The sequence below is a fragment of the Excalfactoria chinensis genome, chromosome Z, assembly GCF_039878825.1.
Source record: "Excalfactoria chinensis isolate bCotChi1 chromosome Z, bCotChi1.hap2, whole genome shotgun sequence".
Taxonomy (NCBI): domain Eukaryota; kingdom Metazoa; phylum Chordata; class Aves; order Galliformes; family Phasianidae; genus Excalfactoria; species Excalfactoria chinensis.
In genome coordinates this window covers 9,320,293-9,340,421 of record NC_092857.1, presented here as the reverse complement: position 1 = coordinate 9,340,421, position 20,129 = coordinate 9,320,293, and the positions used below count along the sequence as shown (strand labels likewise).

The 20,129-nt window shown below is 44.2% G+C and overlaps 1 protein-coding gene across 4 annotated transcripts in view; it reads left to right on the top strand.

The window, feature by feature from the left end:
• Nucleotides 1-20,129, top strand: part of PDZD2 (PDZ domain containing 2) — a 192,568-nt gene that overhangs the window by 41,951 nt on the left and 130,488 nt on the right. For all 4 annotated transcript variants that reach the window (XM_072359493.1, XM_072359491.1, XM_072359489.1 and 1 more), the window contains exon 2: nt 16,102-16,892. In XM_072359493.1, the coding sequence (XP_072215594.1) occupies nt 16,414-16,892 (479 nt within the window). In that variant the 5' untranslated portion in view covers nt 16,102-16,413. The remainder of the gene's footprint in view (nt 1-16,101; nt 16,893-20,129) is intronic.

The window sequence follows — 20,129 nt, the reverse complement described above, 5'->3', positions numbered from 1 at the left end:
AGGCCTACTGTCCTGATAACTGCTGGCTGTGTTCCTGCATCTTACCTTTCTCAGGCACTATGCTTGCATGACCAGGTCTTCATCCTGCCTACCTCTGTATGCACACCAGCTCTACTTCCCCAAAGCAGGAGAGGGGACTGTCTCAGCCCTGTCATCATCTGCAACTATGGGATGAGAGAGCACCTGTGAGAGCATCAAGCAGTGACAGCAAGGAGCTTGCTGAGCCATGATGTCCTGTTGGAACAGGTTGTAAAGAGGCCTTTCAAGGGTGTGGAAGACCCTGTCTTTAGCCTTAAAGCAGCTGTGGTGATTCAGACTGTTGTGTCTATGCTGGCATTACTATAGGGCTAATAAAAGATCTTACAGCATTTTGAGTGAGGATATGATCAGGAAGCTGCTTTGGTGTGTGTGGGTAGGAGGTGGTGATATGTTTGCTGAAGGAAGAAAGGGAATTTCCCTCTCTGAGGCCATGGTCCTGTGCTTGATTCACCATGTGCTGGCTGGAAAGGGCAGCATGGCTGGATTTCTGTCTGCTTTCTCAAATGTACCTTTGCTTTTTGAAGCCTTTACTGCATTAAATGTAAAGATCAGCATTGCCGTTCACAAAGATGTCTGTAGCAGGGGTAGGCTGCTGTCCACTCTCTTGATCTTTGTGAGAATGCACTGCAATGGTTTGACATGGATGCTGCTTTGGGCCGTGACCAAGCTGCTGTCCCACATTTGGGCTCCCACAGGGATAAGATTAGAATCACAGAGTCATTAATGTTGGAAAAGATCACTAAGATCACCTAGTCCAACCCCAACCCATCCCTACCATGCCCATTAAACCACGTCCCTCAGAGCCACATCTCCATATTTCTTGAACACTTCCAGGGACAGTGACTCCACCAGCTCCCTGGACAGCCTGTGCCAATGCCTCACTACCCTTTCTGAGAAGATATTTTTCTTAATATCCAACCTGAACTTCTCCTGGTGCAACTTGAGGCCGCCACCTTTAGTCCTATCACTGTTACCTTGAGGGAAAGGCTGACCTCCATCTCACCACAGCCTCCTTTCAAAGAGTTGTAGAGAGCGATGATAAGGTCTCCCCTGAGTCTTCTCTTCTCCAGATGAAACAGCCCCAGTTCCCTCAGACAGTTCTCAGAAGACTTGTGCTTCACATCCTTCACAGTTTCACTGGTCATGCTTGTGGAACCTGGAACCAAGGGGCCAAAGACCTGGAGAGCACTGTCTGTCCATTCCCAGCAAGCAGCAGAGCTGCTTCTCTTGCAGTGAAGCTGGATGAAATGTGCACCAGCCACATGTTACTGCCCTGTGCACTGCTCACACCTTGCTGCTCTTAGTTTTCCTGCAGCAGCCATCGGGAAACAAAGCTAAGGAAAATCAGAAAAATAAGAGAAAGTGGAAGTGAATGTCTGGTTCAGCTCATCCTAGAAGGATCCTGCCAATGTCTGTGCAGGTTTGGGGCAGACTAGAGAGTAGGTTCAGTGTTCCATGATCCTTCTTGATTGCTGTAGTGGGTCTGGCACCAAAATGAGCTTCTGAGTCCTGTGGGAAGAGACCAAAACAGTTTGGAGATGTAGTGAGACCATCCTGGGTAAAGCAAATGTGAGCACAGATGCTGTCCTCCTCCTTCCATCTGTTTTGGTCACTGAGTGCTACAAATCCCCCTCCCTGTTCGCTGCTTTTTGAGTTGCCAAGCTGAGGGTTGCGGATAGTCAGCACACTTGGACAAGAATTTGCCTATGGAGAGCTCAGGCTCCCACCAGCATTTCTGGAGAGCAGGTGCTGGCCATTCACATTGGACGTGTGGTGAGGTGGGGTGTGTGTATGAATGTGATGGGACATAGTGGAGAATGAGGTTAAAACCCAACCTTGAGCATCTACTTCCTTCTTAACATAATGAACTGCAACATAATGTATCCGGGCAACCTTATTTTCAGCATTTTCCCCTCTTTCTCTGAAGTGTTGTAATCCTTCTGAATCTGGTCTGCTTTATTTTTATCCCTCTCATATGACAATCCAGGAAGCTTGCTTGCATCTTACTTACATTTATTTATTTATTTACTCTTTGTGAGTATGTGTGTGTGTGTGTGTGTGTGTGTGTGTGTGTAATAAAACGAATTCTTAATGAAAGATGAACAGTTTTAAGACACAAATGTACACATGCACCGTTGCAATGCAGGAGTACCAGCAGGTCTTGGAAATTCAGAGGGTGAGTAACTGTGATGTAATTGCAGTGGCTTATTTATTTATTTACATTTAAGTATTGCTACTAGGTATGTGAAAACTACCCAAACAAAAGCACTGTCTCTTGGTAGAATGTCATTTTAAGAAATCTCAGTTTTAATTCTCCTTCCTTCCCCGTTGGATTTCTGTTATGGTTCACACTTGCATGCTTTAGGTATAGGCAGTGACAAATTTTCTGTCAGTGTTTTGTCAGAGGAGAAAACGAAGCTGTAGAATCATAGAATCATTTGAGTTGGAAGAGACCTTTAAAGGACATCTGGTCCAGTTTCCCTGCGACATGCAGGGATGCCTACAGCTTGACCAGGAGCTCAGAACCCCTCCATAACCTATGATATTCCTAGTAGGAAAGCTTTCAGGGGCAAACTGTGCGAAGTGTGGATCCTCATGAAAGGCTCCTGTTCAGCTTGCCTCCTGCAATGCATGGTGGGCTCTTCCCACTGCAGTGGGGAGCAGGAGTGAGGATGTCCAGCAACCTTATCTGTAGGAGAAGAACCGAAACTCCTCAGGTTCTTACGGTACTTCATGGATAAAGAAAAAGGCAAAAGAAAAGAAATAATCTGAGATTTCTTATTATGAAAATTCTTGGAAATTTCAGGTTTATATGGGGGTTTCCAGCTGAATTTCCAGTGAATACAGCTCTTTACAGTACTAGATTTTCCCAGGGGATGAAAATTCCAATTTTTGACTATCTCCATCAGGTCACATTTTTAGGATTTTCTACCTTGAGTCTGGGCATTTGACTTCACCTTTCCTTTTCTGAGAGAAGTGCTGGGATATTTAAATAATTCAAAGAAAAAATTACATGCGCTCAGCAAACAGATGTCAAAAAAAATAAAAAAATAATAAAAAAAAGCACCTTAAAATCCAGGCTTCCAAAGTCACTTTCGTATTTTTCCTTTTAAAATAATGTATTTTTAATTAGCTTTTAGAAACAAAGTGCCATGCTGACATATACATACTTGCCTGGTGTTTTATCATGGGACAGAACAAAGGAAATTGAACCAAAGATACAAAGTGAGATAATATATGAGATAGATGCTATAATACCTAATCAGTTCACCTTATAAAGCTGTGAGTTACAAGGCTGCAGAATTGCTGTTTTCCAGGTGATATGAAGACAACTGTGTTAAGTTTTTGTGTAAGATCATACAAGAGCTGAAGATAATCCCCTTTCCCAGGTAGTAAGAGCAGAGAGAAATGGCGCTCCCACTTAGCACTGTTTTCCTAAGAAGTCATTTAAGACTGGGGTTATTTGGGGTGTGCCCCTGCTGCTCTACACCGAGTGCAGTCAAGGAATGGCTCCTGCACTCCTTGCTTTGCCAGGAGAACATGGGGCTTACAAAGCATGAAAACGTACTAGCTTTGTCCATTGTGTGGTGAAAAGAGCAACCCTTCATCACGCTCCAGCTTCCCCAGCTGCTGGGATCTCAGCTTCCAGCTCCCCCTGATCTTTCCTGCCTGGAAAGAGTTTTAGTGTATTTGCTTCTATTTTTCATTCTTCTTGTCACTGTGTCTTCCCCGCCTGGGGGTTGCTCATGGTGAAATGTTTGTCATCAGCGTGCTAAAAAACGTACGTTTTTGCTCAGATGCGCAGTGCAGGGATGTGGCTGTCAAATCTCTCTTGTTGGCACCATCTCCATGTCCTGCCCAAGCTGCTGTTTCTGGACATGGTTCTGAAGGTGAAATTGTTTAGGAAAAGTGTTTTCAAATACAAAGACATGGGATGGATCTTCTTGTGCTGAATTACATGTTGAGTATTGAATACATATATATTTAGCAGTGTCTGGAAATATTTTGGTGACAAGATATACAGGTTTTAACTCCTAATCCCATGGTAGGTCTGCTGATAGAAGCAATATTGCATAAGTAAATCTGGAGGAATATGAATTTAGATTTATCTGGATTTTTCAGTACAAACAAACACAAATGTGTATTTAATTTATAACATTTGAATCCAACATTGCAGTAGCACTTGTTTAGCTTTGGAAAGTCTGTTTGGTTTAAGTGAGACTCAGTGGTTAATGGCTGACTATAAGGCTCAAGCTTATCAGTAAAAGTTTTGGGGGAAGGTGGGTGTGCGGTGGTTCTGTTTTGTGTCTTGTCTTTTAATGGCTATATTCTGCCACAAAGAATGATTATGGTGAGGGCTTATATGGGACTGTCAGCTTGTTGTGTGTACGTCTTCGCCCTGCCTCAGAAAACCTATCTGACTTCATTTAAATATGCTGTTACACACATCTGAACAGCATAATACATGAAAGTGCATATGACGTCTCTGTAAGTCCAGTGTATGGGTAATAGCAATAGTGTATGGCATGGTAAAGATTACTATGTATGTTTGCTCCAAGTGGACTTGCTCCTATGCTCTTTCAGCCTAGTAAGAGCATTGTCTCAGTAACTTGAATATTTAAAATGCCCGAAGGCAAGGCTTTGCTTTCTAGGCTTTTCTCCATGTCTTTGCAGAGTTGATGACTGCATAAAAACATGTGATTGGGTAAAGCAGTGAATCATTACTTATAGACCATAACATTTATTTATGCATTTTTAATTGGAGCTTTATTCATATAATATATGAAGTACTTTAAAGCACTGAAGGAGCGCATAAGCACTACTGTGCCAACTGCTTCTGTGCTTGAAACCTCTGTCCCAGGCTGTGTGAAGATTTTGTGAGATTCTATAGAACTGCAGAATCACAGAATGATGGGGTTAGAAGGGACCTCGAAGCCCACCCCACCCAAACCCCCTCCCATGGGCTGGTTGCTCCCCATCAGCTCAGGCTGCTCAGGGCCCCATCCAGCCCAGCCTTGAGCACCTCCAGGGATGGAGCACCACAGCTCTCTGGGCAAGTCAGGCAAGTAGCCAGTTAGCGTAAATGGGTAAACAGTGAGTTTCCTAACCAATGCTCAGTGAAAAGTGGAGCACAGTTTCGTAGCTGTTTGCACAGTGTGGTCTAGGTTGTGGTATCTGTGCTCTGCTGAAGCCTGTGGGGGGAATTCCAGAAGATGAGGTTCTCCTGAGGTTGTTCTGTGAGCAGAGGTTCTAGTGGTTGGGTGCAGGTCCTACAGTCCTGGCAGAAAATAATTTGCATGGACAAGCATGGAGGAAAACAGTGTTTCAACACGCACACACAAAAATTTGCTGTTTCTACTCTGTGCTCTCCCCTCCTTTTTTTTTCTGAATGGATAATTTTCAGTCAGCCAACAAAACCATCTGAGAGCAACAAGAACAAAGACCACAATATTTCACTCCGCCCAACTATGCCTGGAACCTGAGGCTGTGTGTGAAACCTCTGAAACAGCCTTTAAGTTTGGCCACCTCCAAAGCCACAATCATATATTGCCCAGGAATGGTCAAAGGAGGCTCAGGCAGGTGTCACATAAGCCGCCTCGGTGACCTTCACTGCAGCAGCTCCTACATTCTTGCTCTGAGAGGTCTAGCTGAGGGGAGGTGGATATGCTGTGGTCAGAGTTAGCATCAGCAGCATCTTGTCTGCGAGAGGTGACAGCTTGCTGCCTCCTGTGAGTTCCTACCATCAGGGCTAACCCTCAGCTAGGGAAAGAGAAATGCAGTCTGGCGTGCAGTGCTCTGGGAGGCTGCTGTAGTTCAGCTGGAGGTTAAGAGGACAGGCTTATGGTTCACCTGCTTGCGTCCTTCAGAGGTCACCTTTGTTGTCTCAAAAACCTCTGCCTTGACTTGATGGTGGGAAGAAGAGCAAAGTTGTAACTCACCCTCCGGCTGCGAAAATCCTGCATTTAGGGTGCAGCAGACTACTGGCTGGGATCAAGCAGATGCCCTGGTTTCAGAGATGGCCCCCATAGGATTGTGATGGGTAGTGGGCTTCATGTGGGCTCTCGCTTGCCAGGCAGGGTTGTGAGGATGGAGGCTGGGCTCTGCAAATGCACTGAAGGGCTTCTCATGGCTGAATTAACCCCTCATGGAGAGTGAGTGCAGCCTGACTATCTAGTGTTGAAGGCAAATGTCTTTACTGCTTCCAGGAAGGTGTCTGTGGTACTCAGAAGTGTAGATGTAAATTGCTATGTGAACATCCTTAAGTTTAAAGGAGGTGCAGTTAACTGGGAAGCAAGGCATCCCTGGTGATAATTAGTAAGTGAGCAGTGTTACAACATCCTATAGAGCCCAGGCAGGAAAGATCTTCTTGGAAAACCCCTTCTTAAGCTCTGCTTGGCACAAGTGCCTGGGAACACTCACAGCAGGATGATGCTTTAATTATTTCCAGTGCTGAGATCAGGTTAGAGTTGATTAATAGATTTTGGAAATAGTGATATGGAAATCTGTCTTGTTAAATCCGGAAATAGTTCTGCTTGTCTTAATTCAGAACTGAGAGATAATACAAAACAGGTGTTTTTTGTTTTGTTTTGTTTTGTTTGTTTTCTTAATTCTAGCTTTTCCGGTAACATAATAAAATCACAACAGTCCATCTTCCAACTGCATTTAGTTTTTCAGTTTACAGGGATTTAAGCTGTGTGTTTTCTTGGTGTTTATCGAAACTGAATTTAAAAAATAGTTGGGCACATTTGGTTTTGTATACAGTCGCAGTATTAGAACATCAGATGTTTGTGGTTTGTTTGTAATTCTGGATTCATGACTCCTGCAGACAATGTGGTCCGAAATGAACACGCTATTTGCATTTTCTTGTTTTATGGATAATTATTGCAGAGGTCTTTCCCACAGGAAGGTCTTGAGAAAAGTGGGAGCATTTAAAAATAATTGCAGATACACAGAGCGTTTGTTTTCTTGTCTTAATGCATTGTTTTCAGAAAGAACTACTATGTGCAATAAATTCCAATCGGAGCATTCAGTGTGTTATGTGGCAGCTCTGTCCTTTTCCTCAGAGAGCCCCACAAATGAGGGGTTTTGTTTCGTGTGCGATGAGATGTGGATGCACACTTCCTTCAAGATCGTATAGAAGTGGGTGACATTATGAGGGCTTCTGAAAACTGGGTCACTTTTTTACATGGCTAAATGTAATTTTAAAGTCTAGCTCTGTTGTTTATATTTTATGGCTGTAGTTTTGGCTCATTTTCTGTGTGTATGTGTGTGAGAGAGCCATGCTATTTTAAACTTGGTAAGCGGATGTTTCTAGGAATCTGCATACTTAAAATTAGTTTTCTTTTGCGGTTGCACAACTGTAAAGTAAATCCAGAGAAGCATCACTGACTTTAATTATGGTACTCCAGTTTTTTGCTTCTATAAATGATGTCAGAAACAAATTCTGAATACTCTGAAAACTCACAGCGGAGCTTCCCAGCGCCATCTCGGTGTAGTTCAGCAAATGGAAGAGATCCAAAGGATGATGAGGCATGTTGGTGTACAGAGGGTGCTGAAATGGGGGATGGTATGGGTGCCATTCTTCTCTTAACTCTTTAAATATAGCTCTTCTATCATTCAGCAAGCTTGCAATGACTTGTTTACCTAAGCAAACCTTTTCTGTCCTGCTACTAAATTAGTAGTATTTAAAGATCTACAAACAGATGTTTTTCAACATCTGACAGTGATAGACTCTTGCTTTGATATAGTCCGGGACATTGGATTATGTGAGAATTACATGATTTTAAGTCTTGTCTTTGAAGTAAGATCTTTCATTCTGGTTTGAATGAGTGCAAAAGAAGAAGCCTATCTTTCAATACTCAAATTAACTTCAGCTTAACGGAATATAGGAAAGATTAAAAAAGTCATTTAAGACTTGCAGGGTGTTTCCACTCTTCCACCTGATCTGGGCTTGGAGAAAAGGCTGGCTGGAGACGATTGGTGTATGTAAAAAGAGGATGAGGACTGAAGAGAATAATTTGATCATACTAAAGCGCTTCTGTATCAGTGTCAGAAAGAGTTTTAGATTTGATCCTCTCATTAATAATGGATGGCCAGACGGATGCTTCCTCCCCTGCTGTCTTCTTTTTAATTCATCTGAATGATCATGGAAAATACAGTCATTTGGCTCGAGCCAGGCTGTCTCTCCAGCTTAAAAGCTCGCTGCATTAGTCCCTGAATCTGCTCTCACACCACAGCAGTTTTGGTAGGTTGATAAGTACGTTCTGAAGGTCTCCTTGCCAAGCTGAGGAAGTCAAACAACCCAGTTGTTGTTTAACACGTAGAAGACCGGCCAATGAAGCTGCATTGTCATGGCCCCAGCTCAGTGTTTTCTTACAATGTGCAACACAGCTGGATTTGGTTTTCTTTGATTTCAGATGTGAGGCTGCTAGTGCGATTGCTCACCATCCCAAAAGCCCAAAAGTAGTATCAGTGAAATCCTGTCATGTTCCTAGTCCAGTGGAAGTGCTTTCCAGGGTAGCCTGGACCCTGAATGATGGTATAATTTCACTGGCCTGGTAGCCATTTGAATGCTGTGTTATTTCTGATTGTGTTTCAGTGTCTGCAGTTTTTCAGTGGTTGGTGTGTTTTGGAAATGTGTGTCTCTGTACGAGCCCCCTCGTAGAGATGCTTATGTTTAGTATCTGTGTAAAGCTGTGGTTAAAGACTTGCGGAGACTTCAGAGTTGAAAGAAGGTGTCCTTGGATATTGTGGGGGGAAAAAGACTCTGAGAGAGCAGTGATGAAGAACTGTTTGGGTGTGGAAATAAAGGGGAAATAAAGAGCTTTAGGGCTCCAGGAGTAGTAAGCAGCTTCTACCAGGGGGCAACGGTGGCTTCTATAGGAGCTGAGGCAGCTTCCTCTGAGTGCTGCTGTTAAAGCTCAGTATATGGCGAGGTTTTTAACTAACTTTTGGGCCCTTTTTTTGGCCTCAATAACATTTTCTGCACAAGTTTTACATTTAAATGTGTTTCCCCATGTCAGTGTCCTCTTTGTGAACTGTTCTTTGTTCTCAGAGCTTGGGCTGATACTGTAAACATCCCGGCAATTACCAGGGTTGATTTAGGAAGTCTGGATGTTTGCATAGGTCTTTTGATTTTTGATTTAGTCAACATAAATACTTGAAAGGCCGTGAGGAAAGCATTGTGGGGAACCTTTCTGCAAGAGTTGACAGAAAGTTTGACACTGCATTCACAAGATATACTGTACCAGACTTTTCTACATCCAGTTTTTCTTTGTACATGTTTCAGAGTAGGATCCATCTGATCATATTCACGTATCTCTGTATGACTTAGCCACACACTGCTTTCAGTCAGTAGAGGAGAAAGTGCACCTAAACAAGACCATGCATCTAGTCTGAAGGTAGTCCGAAGGTAAACACCTACCACAGGTCTGATATATTTCCTAAGAGTACCTGTTTCTCTTTATTGGCCAGAAAGAGCCTGCAGTGACAAACTCGGGTGGGTGTTCAGCTGATGTTATGGAACAGAAATCTGAGTTTTCCTTCTCTGCGTTCCCGTTGGTTACTGGTGTTGAGGTCAAACTGGAGGCTGGTTTGACTGTAGAGTAAATCCAGCCTTAGGGCTCTTACAGCTGTGTGCAATGCATCGAGGCCATGAGATACAACATGCTGACTGCTATAAAACTCACTGTCAATTCAAATTTGCTCAGAATCTCTAAAAGCCTGCCAGTGTAAGATTTAAATTTTTATGCCAGGTCAAATATCAGTAGTCTTCCCATGGCTGGCATAAAGCTGACCTGTAGCTGTGCACTCTGGCTAATTCAGCAGAAATGCAACCGTGTGCCCGTATCTGATTTGTACCACAGGGTAATCCAGAATAAAGCACATTCAGTATTGTCAGAGTGAAGGACAGTTACAATAAAACTGTCCTTCAACAGCAGCATGTCTTTTAGTGAAACAGCTCTATTCCGTTCCGAGATGTTTTTTTTCCCCCACTGTAACATAATTTGCTATTAGCTACTAACTAGAAAGTGGAAGAAATGAAAGCTACACTTGAACAGAAACTAATAAATGAATGCATTTTGCTGGTAGTGGATTTATTTCTCTGGTGCTGAAATGCCTGGATGACTTTGACAAAACGAGTACAGTGCCTTCATGTACAAATTAAGGACTAACAGTACCTGTCAAACATAACCTTTAAAGCAATTATAAAGTGATATCACTCAGGGGATAAAAGGAATTTTTAGAATAACTGTATGTATGTTTTTCTGGAACTTCAGGCTACGCTAGATAAGCCAGAGGGGTTATCCTGGAGGATCGTGTGTTGGTCACTAACACAAATCACCTTTTAAAAGTCAGTAATGGGACATTTTAATGACCCTCTTTATTTCTTTTGCCCCCTGTGAGAAAGTGATTATTGTGGCTCTTTACATCGCTCCTTTGAGGACAGTCGTGTAGGAAGAAACAGCTCAGCTTGTCATAAAAAAAAACAGTTGTGTGTTTGCCCTAAATATCCAGATATGCTGTTTAACAATTCCAGCTTTGACTCTCTTAAAAAACATATTCTTCCATAAGCAATGATTTAAGATGGCCTTTCCCTAAGAAAGCCTTAAAAAAAAGCAGCCTCCTTTCACTTCAGTCACTTCAGTCAACCTCAAAAGCTGTGGCTTAAGAAAAAAAGGACATTACTTTGTGAGTCAAAGCTACAACTTCTTGGAGAATTAGATATTCAGTTCATTTATGTGGGTGACATTTCAACCCTTGAGAGCATGTCTTGGGTGGAAGGAGGTAGGTAAAGGTTGATTTCTTTAGGCTGAAAACGCACCAGAGATGGAGAAGAGCTGTTAAACACAAAGAGCTACATAAACAGCATGTCTGTGGGTATAAGCTGATTATGAATAGATTGAAGCTGAATTACACATCATTTCCAGCTACGTGGTGCTGTGGGACACCTTCCCAGCAAAATAACAGGGGCATAAAACCTCATTACTTGAAGTTAAGATTTGAGTAGCTTTATTGGGTGGAGGGTGAGAGTTTCTGTGCTGGCTGAAGCCTGGATTTGATGATGTCCAGAAGATTCTTTGTGGCTGGCAGCCACTGCAGAAAGACCAGGCTCCTCCACTGAAGCCAGAGAGAACCAGTCCGTACCTTTCCAGAAAGACCGGGAAGTCTTTCTGAACTGAGAGCTCATGAGGGAGTCATCCCTCAAGGGTCCTCCTGGAAATGAGTGGTCATTCTGTCCCAGCACCATCGTGACCCCGCTATTTAAAAAGGACTGAAATTATTTCCATATTGCACCCGAATAAAATAAAGTAGGATTTCCCTGTCCCTTCCCGTTGTGACGTTCTTAGCCTGTAAGCAGCGTAGCTGCAAAATCTTGGTCAGTTTACCTCAACCTCTAAAATGCAAACAAAAAAATATCTTACACAACTGTGCTTACTGAAGGGCAGATAGGCTGTAAGACAGAATCACTGTCCAGAGAATGCCAGTTGGTGGCTCCAGAGGAATTCAAAGCAGGAAAGACAAAGCCTTATTTCATGGAGAGTTACACCCTGAAGAGGGGCTCCTGTCCACAGCACAAGGGACTTGGTCTCCACTGAGCTGGCCATCTTGGCACTGTCCTGGTTTACTCCAGCTGAGTATCAGTGCCAGGAGGGGCACAGAGGTCATCTTGTATTTGTAAATTGTATGCTATGCATGATGCAGTGACACAGGTTGGCAGGCCTGTTACCTATAGAAAGCAAGCAAGGTGATGCAAGTAGGCACACATTTTACATGTGCTTAGACTCTGTTTCTGAAGAAGTCAAGCAAAAATTGATTTCACCTTAGTGATGAGTTTGCTGTTTTCACCTATTTTCTCCCTTGAAGACCAATTTGCCACCATGGTATTTTTCGCTTCCTCTGGCATTAGAGCTGCTGTCCCACCAGCAGAGATATTTGGTACAACAGAGAACCTGGCCTTGCAGATTGCAGGGCTTAGTTTTTGCTGAGTTTCCCAGGACTTGCTGCATATTTCATTGGGAAGGTTTCCTATCTACTCTTGTCAAGCCAAAAGGTTTTGTTTGAGATGATGAAGTCCCTTGAAAGTGCTTTGTAATTACCTGCATGATTATCATGTCTCATATTGCATACAGGGACACATACATACCATGTCCATTCAAAATAAACCAGCTAAGAGGGAATCTCCTTAAATTATTAGACCAAAAAGGATGCTGGTCTGATCACCTCTAGAACTGGAATGGCTTTGAACCCTATGTGGCTACTGGTAGTGATACCAATGTTTATTGCTGAAGCAATTATTTGGACGTTGTTGTTACAACTTGTTGAATGTTGTCAATTATATGAACTTTCAAGCTGCTGTCACTAAGGTAGAAAGTGATACTGAAGGGAAGGATGTAGGAGAGACTGAGTCTTTCCTATAGAATCCTAGAATCATAGAATGGCCTGGGTTGAAAAGGACCTCAATGATTATCTGGTTTCATCCCACCTTCTACATGCAGGGTTGCCAATCACCAGACCAGGCTGCCCAGAGCCACATCCAGTCTGGCCTTGAATGCCTCCAAGGATGGGGCATCCACAACCTCCTTGGGTGACCTGTTCCAGTGTGTCACCACCCCCTCAGTGATGAATATCCTCCTAGTGCCCAGCATAGCATTACCACTATTCTGTGTTCCTGGCACTTGTGTAACCTGCCACAGGGACCAGGAGTGGTAGAGTCATGGGAGACACTCAGGCACTGTTTGATGCCTTGGCATTCTTTAACTAAGCAGTAACCTACTTACACCCTGGTGTCATTCATATTCATTATTCCATCATGGGCAAGGAGATGAGTCTGCTCTTTTCCCCATTGTAGTTTTGGGACATTTTTAGGTACCCAACAGGCAAGCCTTGGGACAGTAACCATTTTTTTTCCCCTACAGTAGCAAGTCTGCATTGACATGTATGAGTCACAATGAACTGCATCTCTTCCCAAAGAGTTGTTGCCTATCCGAGCCTATCTGTGTGCGGTTTTCCCTTTCTGATACTTTGCAGTAGTTCTTGCTTTCTCTTGAACTTTAGCCCAATTTTCACAGATCTTTTCTTTTTTAAATTTTTGCCAAGATGATTTTGGATTCTAATCCTGTTCTTCAGCATGTCTGCAGTCACTCCTAGCTTCATGTAATCTGCAGATTTAATAACTGTACTGTCTTTTATCGTCCAGGTCACTAATGAATATGCTGAGCAGAACAAAAGTATATAGATCCAGCAGAGCTCCTCTCACAGCGTCCCTCTGTTTTCACAGCATACCATTAATAACTACTCCCTGGGTATGGCTTTATAGTGGTGTCATTTAATCATGTTTCTTTAGTTTATTTACAGAAAAGTTGTTTGAGACGATGTCAAAAGCTATAATAAAAGCTCGGATAAATGACATCTAACAACTTCTCTAATATGAAAAGAAATTAATTTGGTTTGATAAGTTTTTTTTTCTTGTCTCCTCTGCTGCTGCTCATATTTTTATTATCTTCCACAGACAAGCAAACTGTTTCTTTGATTGGTTTAGAGTTCTTTAGAGAATTGAGGCTAAGCTGACTGATAAAGCACCCTCTTGCTGCTCCTCTTTCTGCCCTTCAAGACAGGCACTACCTTTGCCTTTTTCCTGAGTTTCTGCTCCACACCTGTCTGAGCTGTCACAGGTGACCAGAGCGGAGATCACAGGTGACAGGAAGGGAGTTGTCTGAGACTGCTTCAGTTGGTCCTCGAGGGTTTGTCCCATGTGGTCCGAAATATCTGGCTGGGGCACAGTGCTGCTCTCACCATGGAACAGGGAGAAGACAGTGAGTGCATCTCTGCAGTGACAGTGTGTCATAGTGCTAACTGTACCAGCCCCTTGTGCTCAGCAGGGCCATGTAACTAGGACTAGAGCAAAATCAAACCAGTGTTGCCTTTTTTGCTGTCACTTTTCAATATCTTTCCCTCTGTTTGAGCTACGCTGTTCTTAGTACTGCCTTTTCATATTGATATACATGAGAAGGATGCTAAAATCTATTCTTTTTCAATCTTTTGCAATCTTCATTTTGTTTTTGTGCCCTGTATTTCTCATATTTCTGCCTGAATGTTCACGCTATTTTTTTAATTCCCACTCAGTAACCTTTTAGTGTCTTTCTTCTTGTCTTTGAGGCAAATGTAGAGCTTGTGATGCTGCCAAGCCTTCTGATCCTTATTTTGCATTGAAATGTTATTGTGTTCGTGCCTTTTGAGCACAAAATATTACTTCTTTGAGAAACTACAGCTCACCTTGATTTCTTTTTCCTTTAAACTTCACTGCATGAAATCTTGCCTAGCAGGTGTTTTTTTTCTTTCTTTTTTTCTGTTTTCTGTATGTATAGAAGCCAGGCATTTCTGTTTTGCCATTCCCAGTCCCTACTGTATGGCAGATTTAATCATTTCAGCCACTTCCACACGTTTCCTTCCACCTTCTTACCCTGAACACATCCTTCTCTGGAGGCACTTCCCCCCCCCTTATTATTTGACCTATCAGTTATGCAAGACTATCCAAAGCACTGAGATGCTCCGTCTTCTGCTGCTTTGCTTCTTTAGCGGGTATCTTGTCTTGTGCTTGTGCTCTCCATTACTGCAGTGGCAGTTATCAGGCAGCCTGGCCCATTCAGCCTTGTTGGCTCTGCGGATTTATTGCATCCAGTTTAGTCTGAAATTAAATCTGAGATTTTAAGTAAGACATAAGTCCTGTTCTAAAAGGAGTAGATTCACCAGTGTTGCAGTAGGCATCTAAGATATCAAAGTGCAAAACTGTGTTTCCTGGTGCATATATGGCTGTACGATCACTCCTGCATTTTAGAGCTGTTCTGAGAAACTTTGGATGCAAATGTTGGACCGCAGCATCTTGTAAGGCTGCCTTTATTATTTGTCCAAAGGAGTGCTGCAATGCTGGTGAGGCCCTGGAGGGCAAGGAGTGTGAGGGGTGAGGGCTCTGGGTGTGCTGGGCCCAGGGCAGAGGAGCTGAGGGGAGCCTCATGGTAACTGCAGCTCCTCACAGGGAGCGGAGGGCAGCGCTGAGCTCTGCTCTGTGTGACAGCAACGAGGCAAGGGAACAGCATGGAGCTGTGCCAGAGAAAGGCAGGGGGTCTGGGAAAGGCTCTGCACCAGATGGTGGCGTGCATGGAACGGGCTGCCCAGGAGAGAAGGCATGGTCCTGAGCTGCCGGAGCTCAGGAGGCTTTTGGAAAATATTCATAGGGTTTGGGTGGTCCTGTTTGAAGCCAGGCATTGAGCACAGTGATCATTACAGGTCCTTTCCAACTCAAGAGTATTCTGTGTTTCGGTGATTGTTCATGCTTTTGGGGTTGCAGCCCATAGCTACAAGCTGTTCTGTCTGATACAATGGCAGTTCCACCTGTGAGACCCGTGTCCTGCTTGGGGCTCTTGCTTTCTTCTGCATGCCAGGAGCACAGCTCACTGAGCTGCATATATTGCTGGAAAATCACTCTTGAAAATAAGCCAGTCAACAGATTCTGCTCACATCAGGATTTTTCCTCATTTCTTTGATCCTAATGATCCTAGAGAACCCCCTTCTCACTCTCTTACTTGCTAGTGCCCAGCTGTGGCTGTCTGTGTGCCTCCAGGCTGTGACGTAAAGTGGAGAGTTTACCCACACAGCTCTTCTTGTCACAGGGAAACGGGTGTCCACATCCCTTAGATGTCTTATTTGCAGGTTGGGTGTAGTTGTCTGTGAGCCCGTCCCTGCCTGTCCTTCAGCATCAGCCAGCTTCAGGTGATGGTGAGAGCGGTGTCACACCGCGTCCCCTCGGTGCTGCAGGTTGTGCTGTACTGATCTGCGGGGCTGTCGGATGGCTGTCGGATGGCTGTCTTGTCGGAGGGGTCAGGAGCTGAAGGTGACCTTTTATTCCCTTGCTGAGAAGAGCAGTTGGTGCCCTCAAGTGGTAAATCGCAGGAGAGCGGCTTCAGCCGTAGAAGCCGCTGTAGGTGCTGCCCCGGGAGGGGTGCTGGGGTTGGTGGGGACCGCAGCACTTGGCCTTCCTAACTGTGCGGTTTCTCCTTGCAGGCACAGTGGCTTTGGTGGGAAGGAGACATCGTTCCCGGTGGAGAGGAGATCCTGACGGCGACATGTAGACAGACAGAGAAACTGTGCACTGCTTCGTCCACCAACGTCTGTGTTGTGTCTGCAAGAAGCGTCCTGCCTTGACTGTGCCTGAGGTCGAAGAGAGCCCGAACAGTGTCCCTGTGAGATCAGATGGGGCCTGCTTTGTGCATCTGTCCCTGCTCCAGCATGGCCCACAGGGGCACAGGGGGCTGCCAGAGGCAGCCAAACCAGGAGCTGGAAAGCCAATGAGGGGATGGATGCCCAGAGACGGCAATGCCCATCACGCAGGACAACGCAGGGGTCTTCCTGCCCCTCCTATGGCAATGGCTGCAGAACAGCCGGCGGGAGGGGGCTGAGGGGGCCGAGCAGAAGCTGTGCCACGCAGCTGTCCAAAAGCTGAGTGAGTACATCCAGCTCAACTTCTCAGTGGATGAGAGCAAACTGCAGGCAGGGAGCTGCGGGGCTTCGGATACGGAGATCTGCACTGTCTACCTGGCTCAGGAGATGAGGAAAACAGAGGTTCTGGGTCTGAGCTTTGGGAACATCCCTGCACTGGGGGACTATGGGGAGAAGCGGCGAGGAGGAAAGAAGAGAAAAGGGCATAAGGGACCAGTGCTCGACGTGGGGTGCATCTGGGTGACAGACCTGAAGAAGAACAGCCCAGCTGGGAAATGTGGGAGGGTGAGGCTGAAGGACGAAATCCTCTCCCTGAATGGACAGCTCATGGTTGGCGTGGACGTCACTGGTGCAAGGTAAGGGTGGAGGAGCTGCGTGTGGTGCATGTCCCAGTTGGTGCTGGTTTGAAGCTGAGAGCACAGGTTTTGACCTTTGCTTTCCAGCTCCCAGGAGAGCTGTGGACTCCTTAGGAATCTGCAAAAAGCAAGTAACAAAAACACATCAATAATTAGCCTACATCTCCTACTTGCATGTCCAGTGGAAATGTTTCAGGGGTCATTGTGTCAAAAAATACTGCATTGGAAGCACCGGAGAGCCTTCACTAATAGCGGGATTCTTTCTGGGTTTGGATAAAACTTTTTTTTTTCTTATTTTTTAAAGTAAAAAAGACTCAGCAGCACTGGAATTTTATTTTTTTGCTGGTACATCTTATTTTCCTTGAATCACTTGACTGGAGGAAAGGTTTTTTGACAGCTAAATGTTGTCTGAGACTTTTTTCAAAGCAAGAGATTTTGTGTTTTCCTGATTGAAACAACTTCCTTTTAATAAATTCCCTTTGATTTTATTTCACTTGCTTTCCTTTGCTGTCTCCTGTCCCAGAAACCTTCAGGAGTTCAAATCAAATATGAAGGTTCTTGCAATGATACATATTTTTCCTTCTTTTTTATCTTTCAGTTTCTTCATGCTGTAAAATCAGTTGTGGACCAGCTTTTTCTCTTTGTGGGCTGCTGGCAGTGACAAGACTCAGCGGTCATTTATCTACTGCTTCACTTATCAGGCTGCAAAGCCACAGCAGCCTTGGCAATGCTTCCAAGCGGAAACCCTGCAAAATGCACAGCCTTTGCTCCCAATGGACACTGAGCATCCTGCAGCTCTGCTCGTGGGTCTGTGGCTGTGATTTGGGCCGGCCATTGCTCCTGATCCTGCCATTTGGCAGAATAGAAGCAATAACCTCTCCATCTGTGAGTGCTGGGAAGGTGAATCCAGCCATGGATTTGCAGATGTGATAACAGCCCTCTGTAAGTGTGAGCCTGTAATTCAGTGAGTGTTTAAAGATTTCACTGTGGCTGCAACTGAGCTGATCACTTGCACTCCCAGATTTGTAAGGTTCTGTGGCAAAAAGTAGTTAGTATGCTGCTTCCCCTTTGCCAGATGTCTCTATTCCTAAAATGCAAGGGAATTGTCTGCCGAGGCCAGCAATAATGTTATCTTGTTGTTAATGCAAGAAGAGTCACAATACCCAATGGAGTGCAAAGTGTTTAGATATCTGTTCTTATTATGCTATCCCTCAAGGCTTTATTTGGGGTTTGTTCCTTTCTGAAAACTGTGTTATTAAACCAGCAAGATGTGGCTGTTGCTAATGAGAACCATGTGCTCCATTTTCGCTAGCAGAGATCTTTTTGCCGTTATAAAGACAGACTTCCTACTTTTAGGTGATTTGGGCCAGCATCGCTGTTCTTATGATCCTGTTTTAGAGTCTTCCACACCCAATTTAGGCCAAAATTTAGGGCATTTCTTACTCAAACACGATTTATTTTCAACATCTAAAGCATCCATGTTTAATTTAGTCAACTGCTCTTTGACCAAGGTGCTGTTGATGGGTAGCAGCTGGGATCTTGAGGATGCTCTTGGTTTGGAGAGTTTGATTTTACTTCTCCAGGAGTAGGCTAGTAGCTTCAATAGCATTTTCCATCTTGTTCCTCTGGTGTGTTCCAGGATAGTTTGGAGTTTCTCTGTTGAGAGGCTTAGAGACAATTCTGCATTGGTTTGTAATTAGTAGCATCAGCTTGCTTTTTGGAAAGCCTGTTTTGAAGCAGCAGCTGTCCTACAGTATTGCTCTATTGCTGCTGTGGTAGAGGCTTTTCCATGTGGTTCTTCAAGCTGCCGGGGCAGAACAGCAGATTGCATGGAGATACCTGGAGTAGTCCTGGCTCAGTTCTTTCTGCCTAATCACTCCCTGAATGGGTGAAACACTCTTCCAGGTTGAGATGAAAGTGTATGAATGCTGTGGTTTGCAGTGTGGTACATTTCACATAGAGGTCAACAAAGTTAAAACCCTGTGCACTGAAATTGCAGAGGGTCTCACAGCTCTTCCTCTTTCATGGGGATTGAGCAGGAACATGAGCAGGACCAGCAGAATTGTGAGCATGTATACAGTCTTTAAGTCATCCATCTCCATCCTGCCATGTGCCAAAGGGTTAAGTCAGTGTGGTGGACAGTGGGAGGGGAGAGGTAGGGCTGTGTTTTCCCATCTTGCTGACCATGCTGTGGATGCAGTCAATCTCTCAAGGATGCAGAAAAGTTGAAGGGAGCTGCAGCTGATTGGGTAGCCTTGAACGGGTTGGCTTAAAAAATGCCCCTAGAGTTAGCCCCCAAAGTAATGCGTATATTTGTTTTGCATTTGATCAATTTGAACTTTAAAATCAAACTATTTTTTGTTTGTTTGGTTGGTTGGTTTTTGTTTGTTTGTTTTTCTTCCACAATCAATAGTTGCTTTGCACCTCAGCTTGCCTCTCTTCAACAGTCACTGCACAGGGGATGCACAAACTGTTCCCAGTGTGGGGCTCTTTCAGCACTGCCTGGGGCAGGTCCTGTGTCTGCAGTCCTTGGCTCCTGAAGCAGTGACAAGGTCAGGCACTGTGCAGCAGAGCAGTGTGAAGTGTCTTGTAGGGCACCTCTTGTCTGTCACCCTTGGCTCAGGAAGCCAGATCTGGTTTGACTTCTTAAAAGAACTTAAATTCCAACTGATTGACATGAAAACAGCAGAAACACGTTGATAATTTCCGAGCTTGTTTCTTTTTATTTTGTTTATTTTCACTTAGGGAAATGCTATGCAATAGTACAATTATCAAAGGCCTTTTCTTAACAGGGTATTATTATATTAGGTGTAGGTGGTGTGTTTTTGTTGTTAGTGACTGAGGGAAAATTATTGCTCTCTTAAGAGTTAGCAGGTTGTGTCTATCAGATGAAATTGCAGGGAAATGAGCTGCATTGAAGTACAGAATAAAGGTTAGTCAAAACGCTTTGTATTTATGTATCGTCTGTCTATAGAGCTGTACCTCCAAAATACGTAGGTTATTTTCCCCCAGACAACAACTTCCTAAGTATTTTTGGAACTACTCCTCACATTTTGGGCAATTACTCATTCACTGGAGGGAGGCTGTTCATATTCCTGCAGATGACAGATGAATCCTTCCTTTCTTGAGCATGACTGAATGGGCCTTCATTGAGAAAGTCCTGGGAGGACTGCAAAAGAATTATTTTGTCATGAACATCATTCACTTTGAAATATTTGGTTATGACTCCCATCAAGT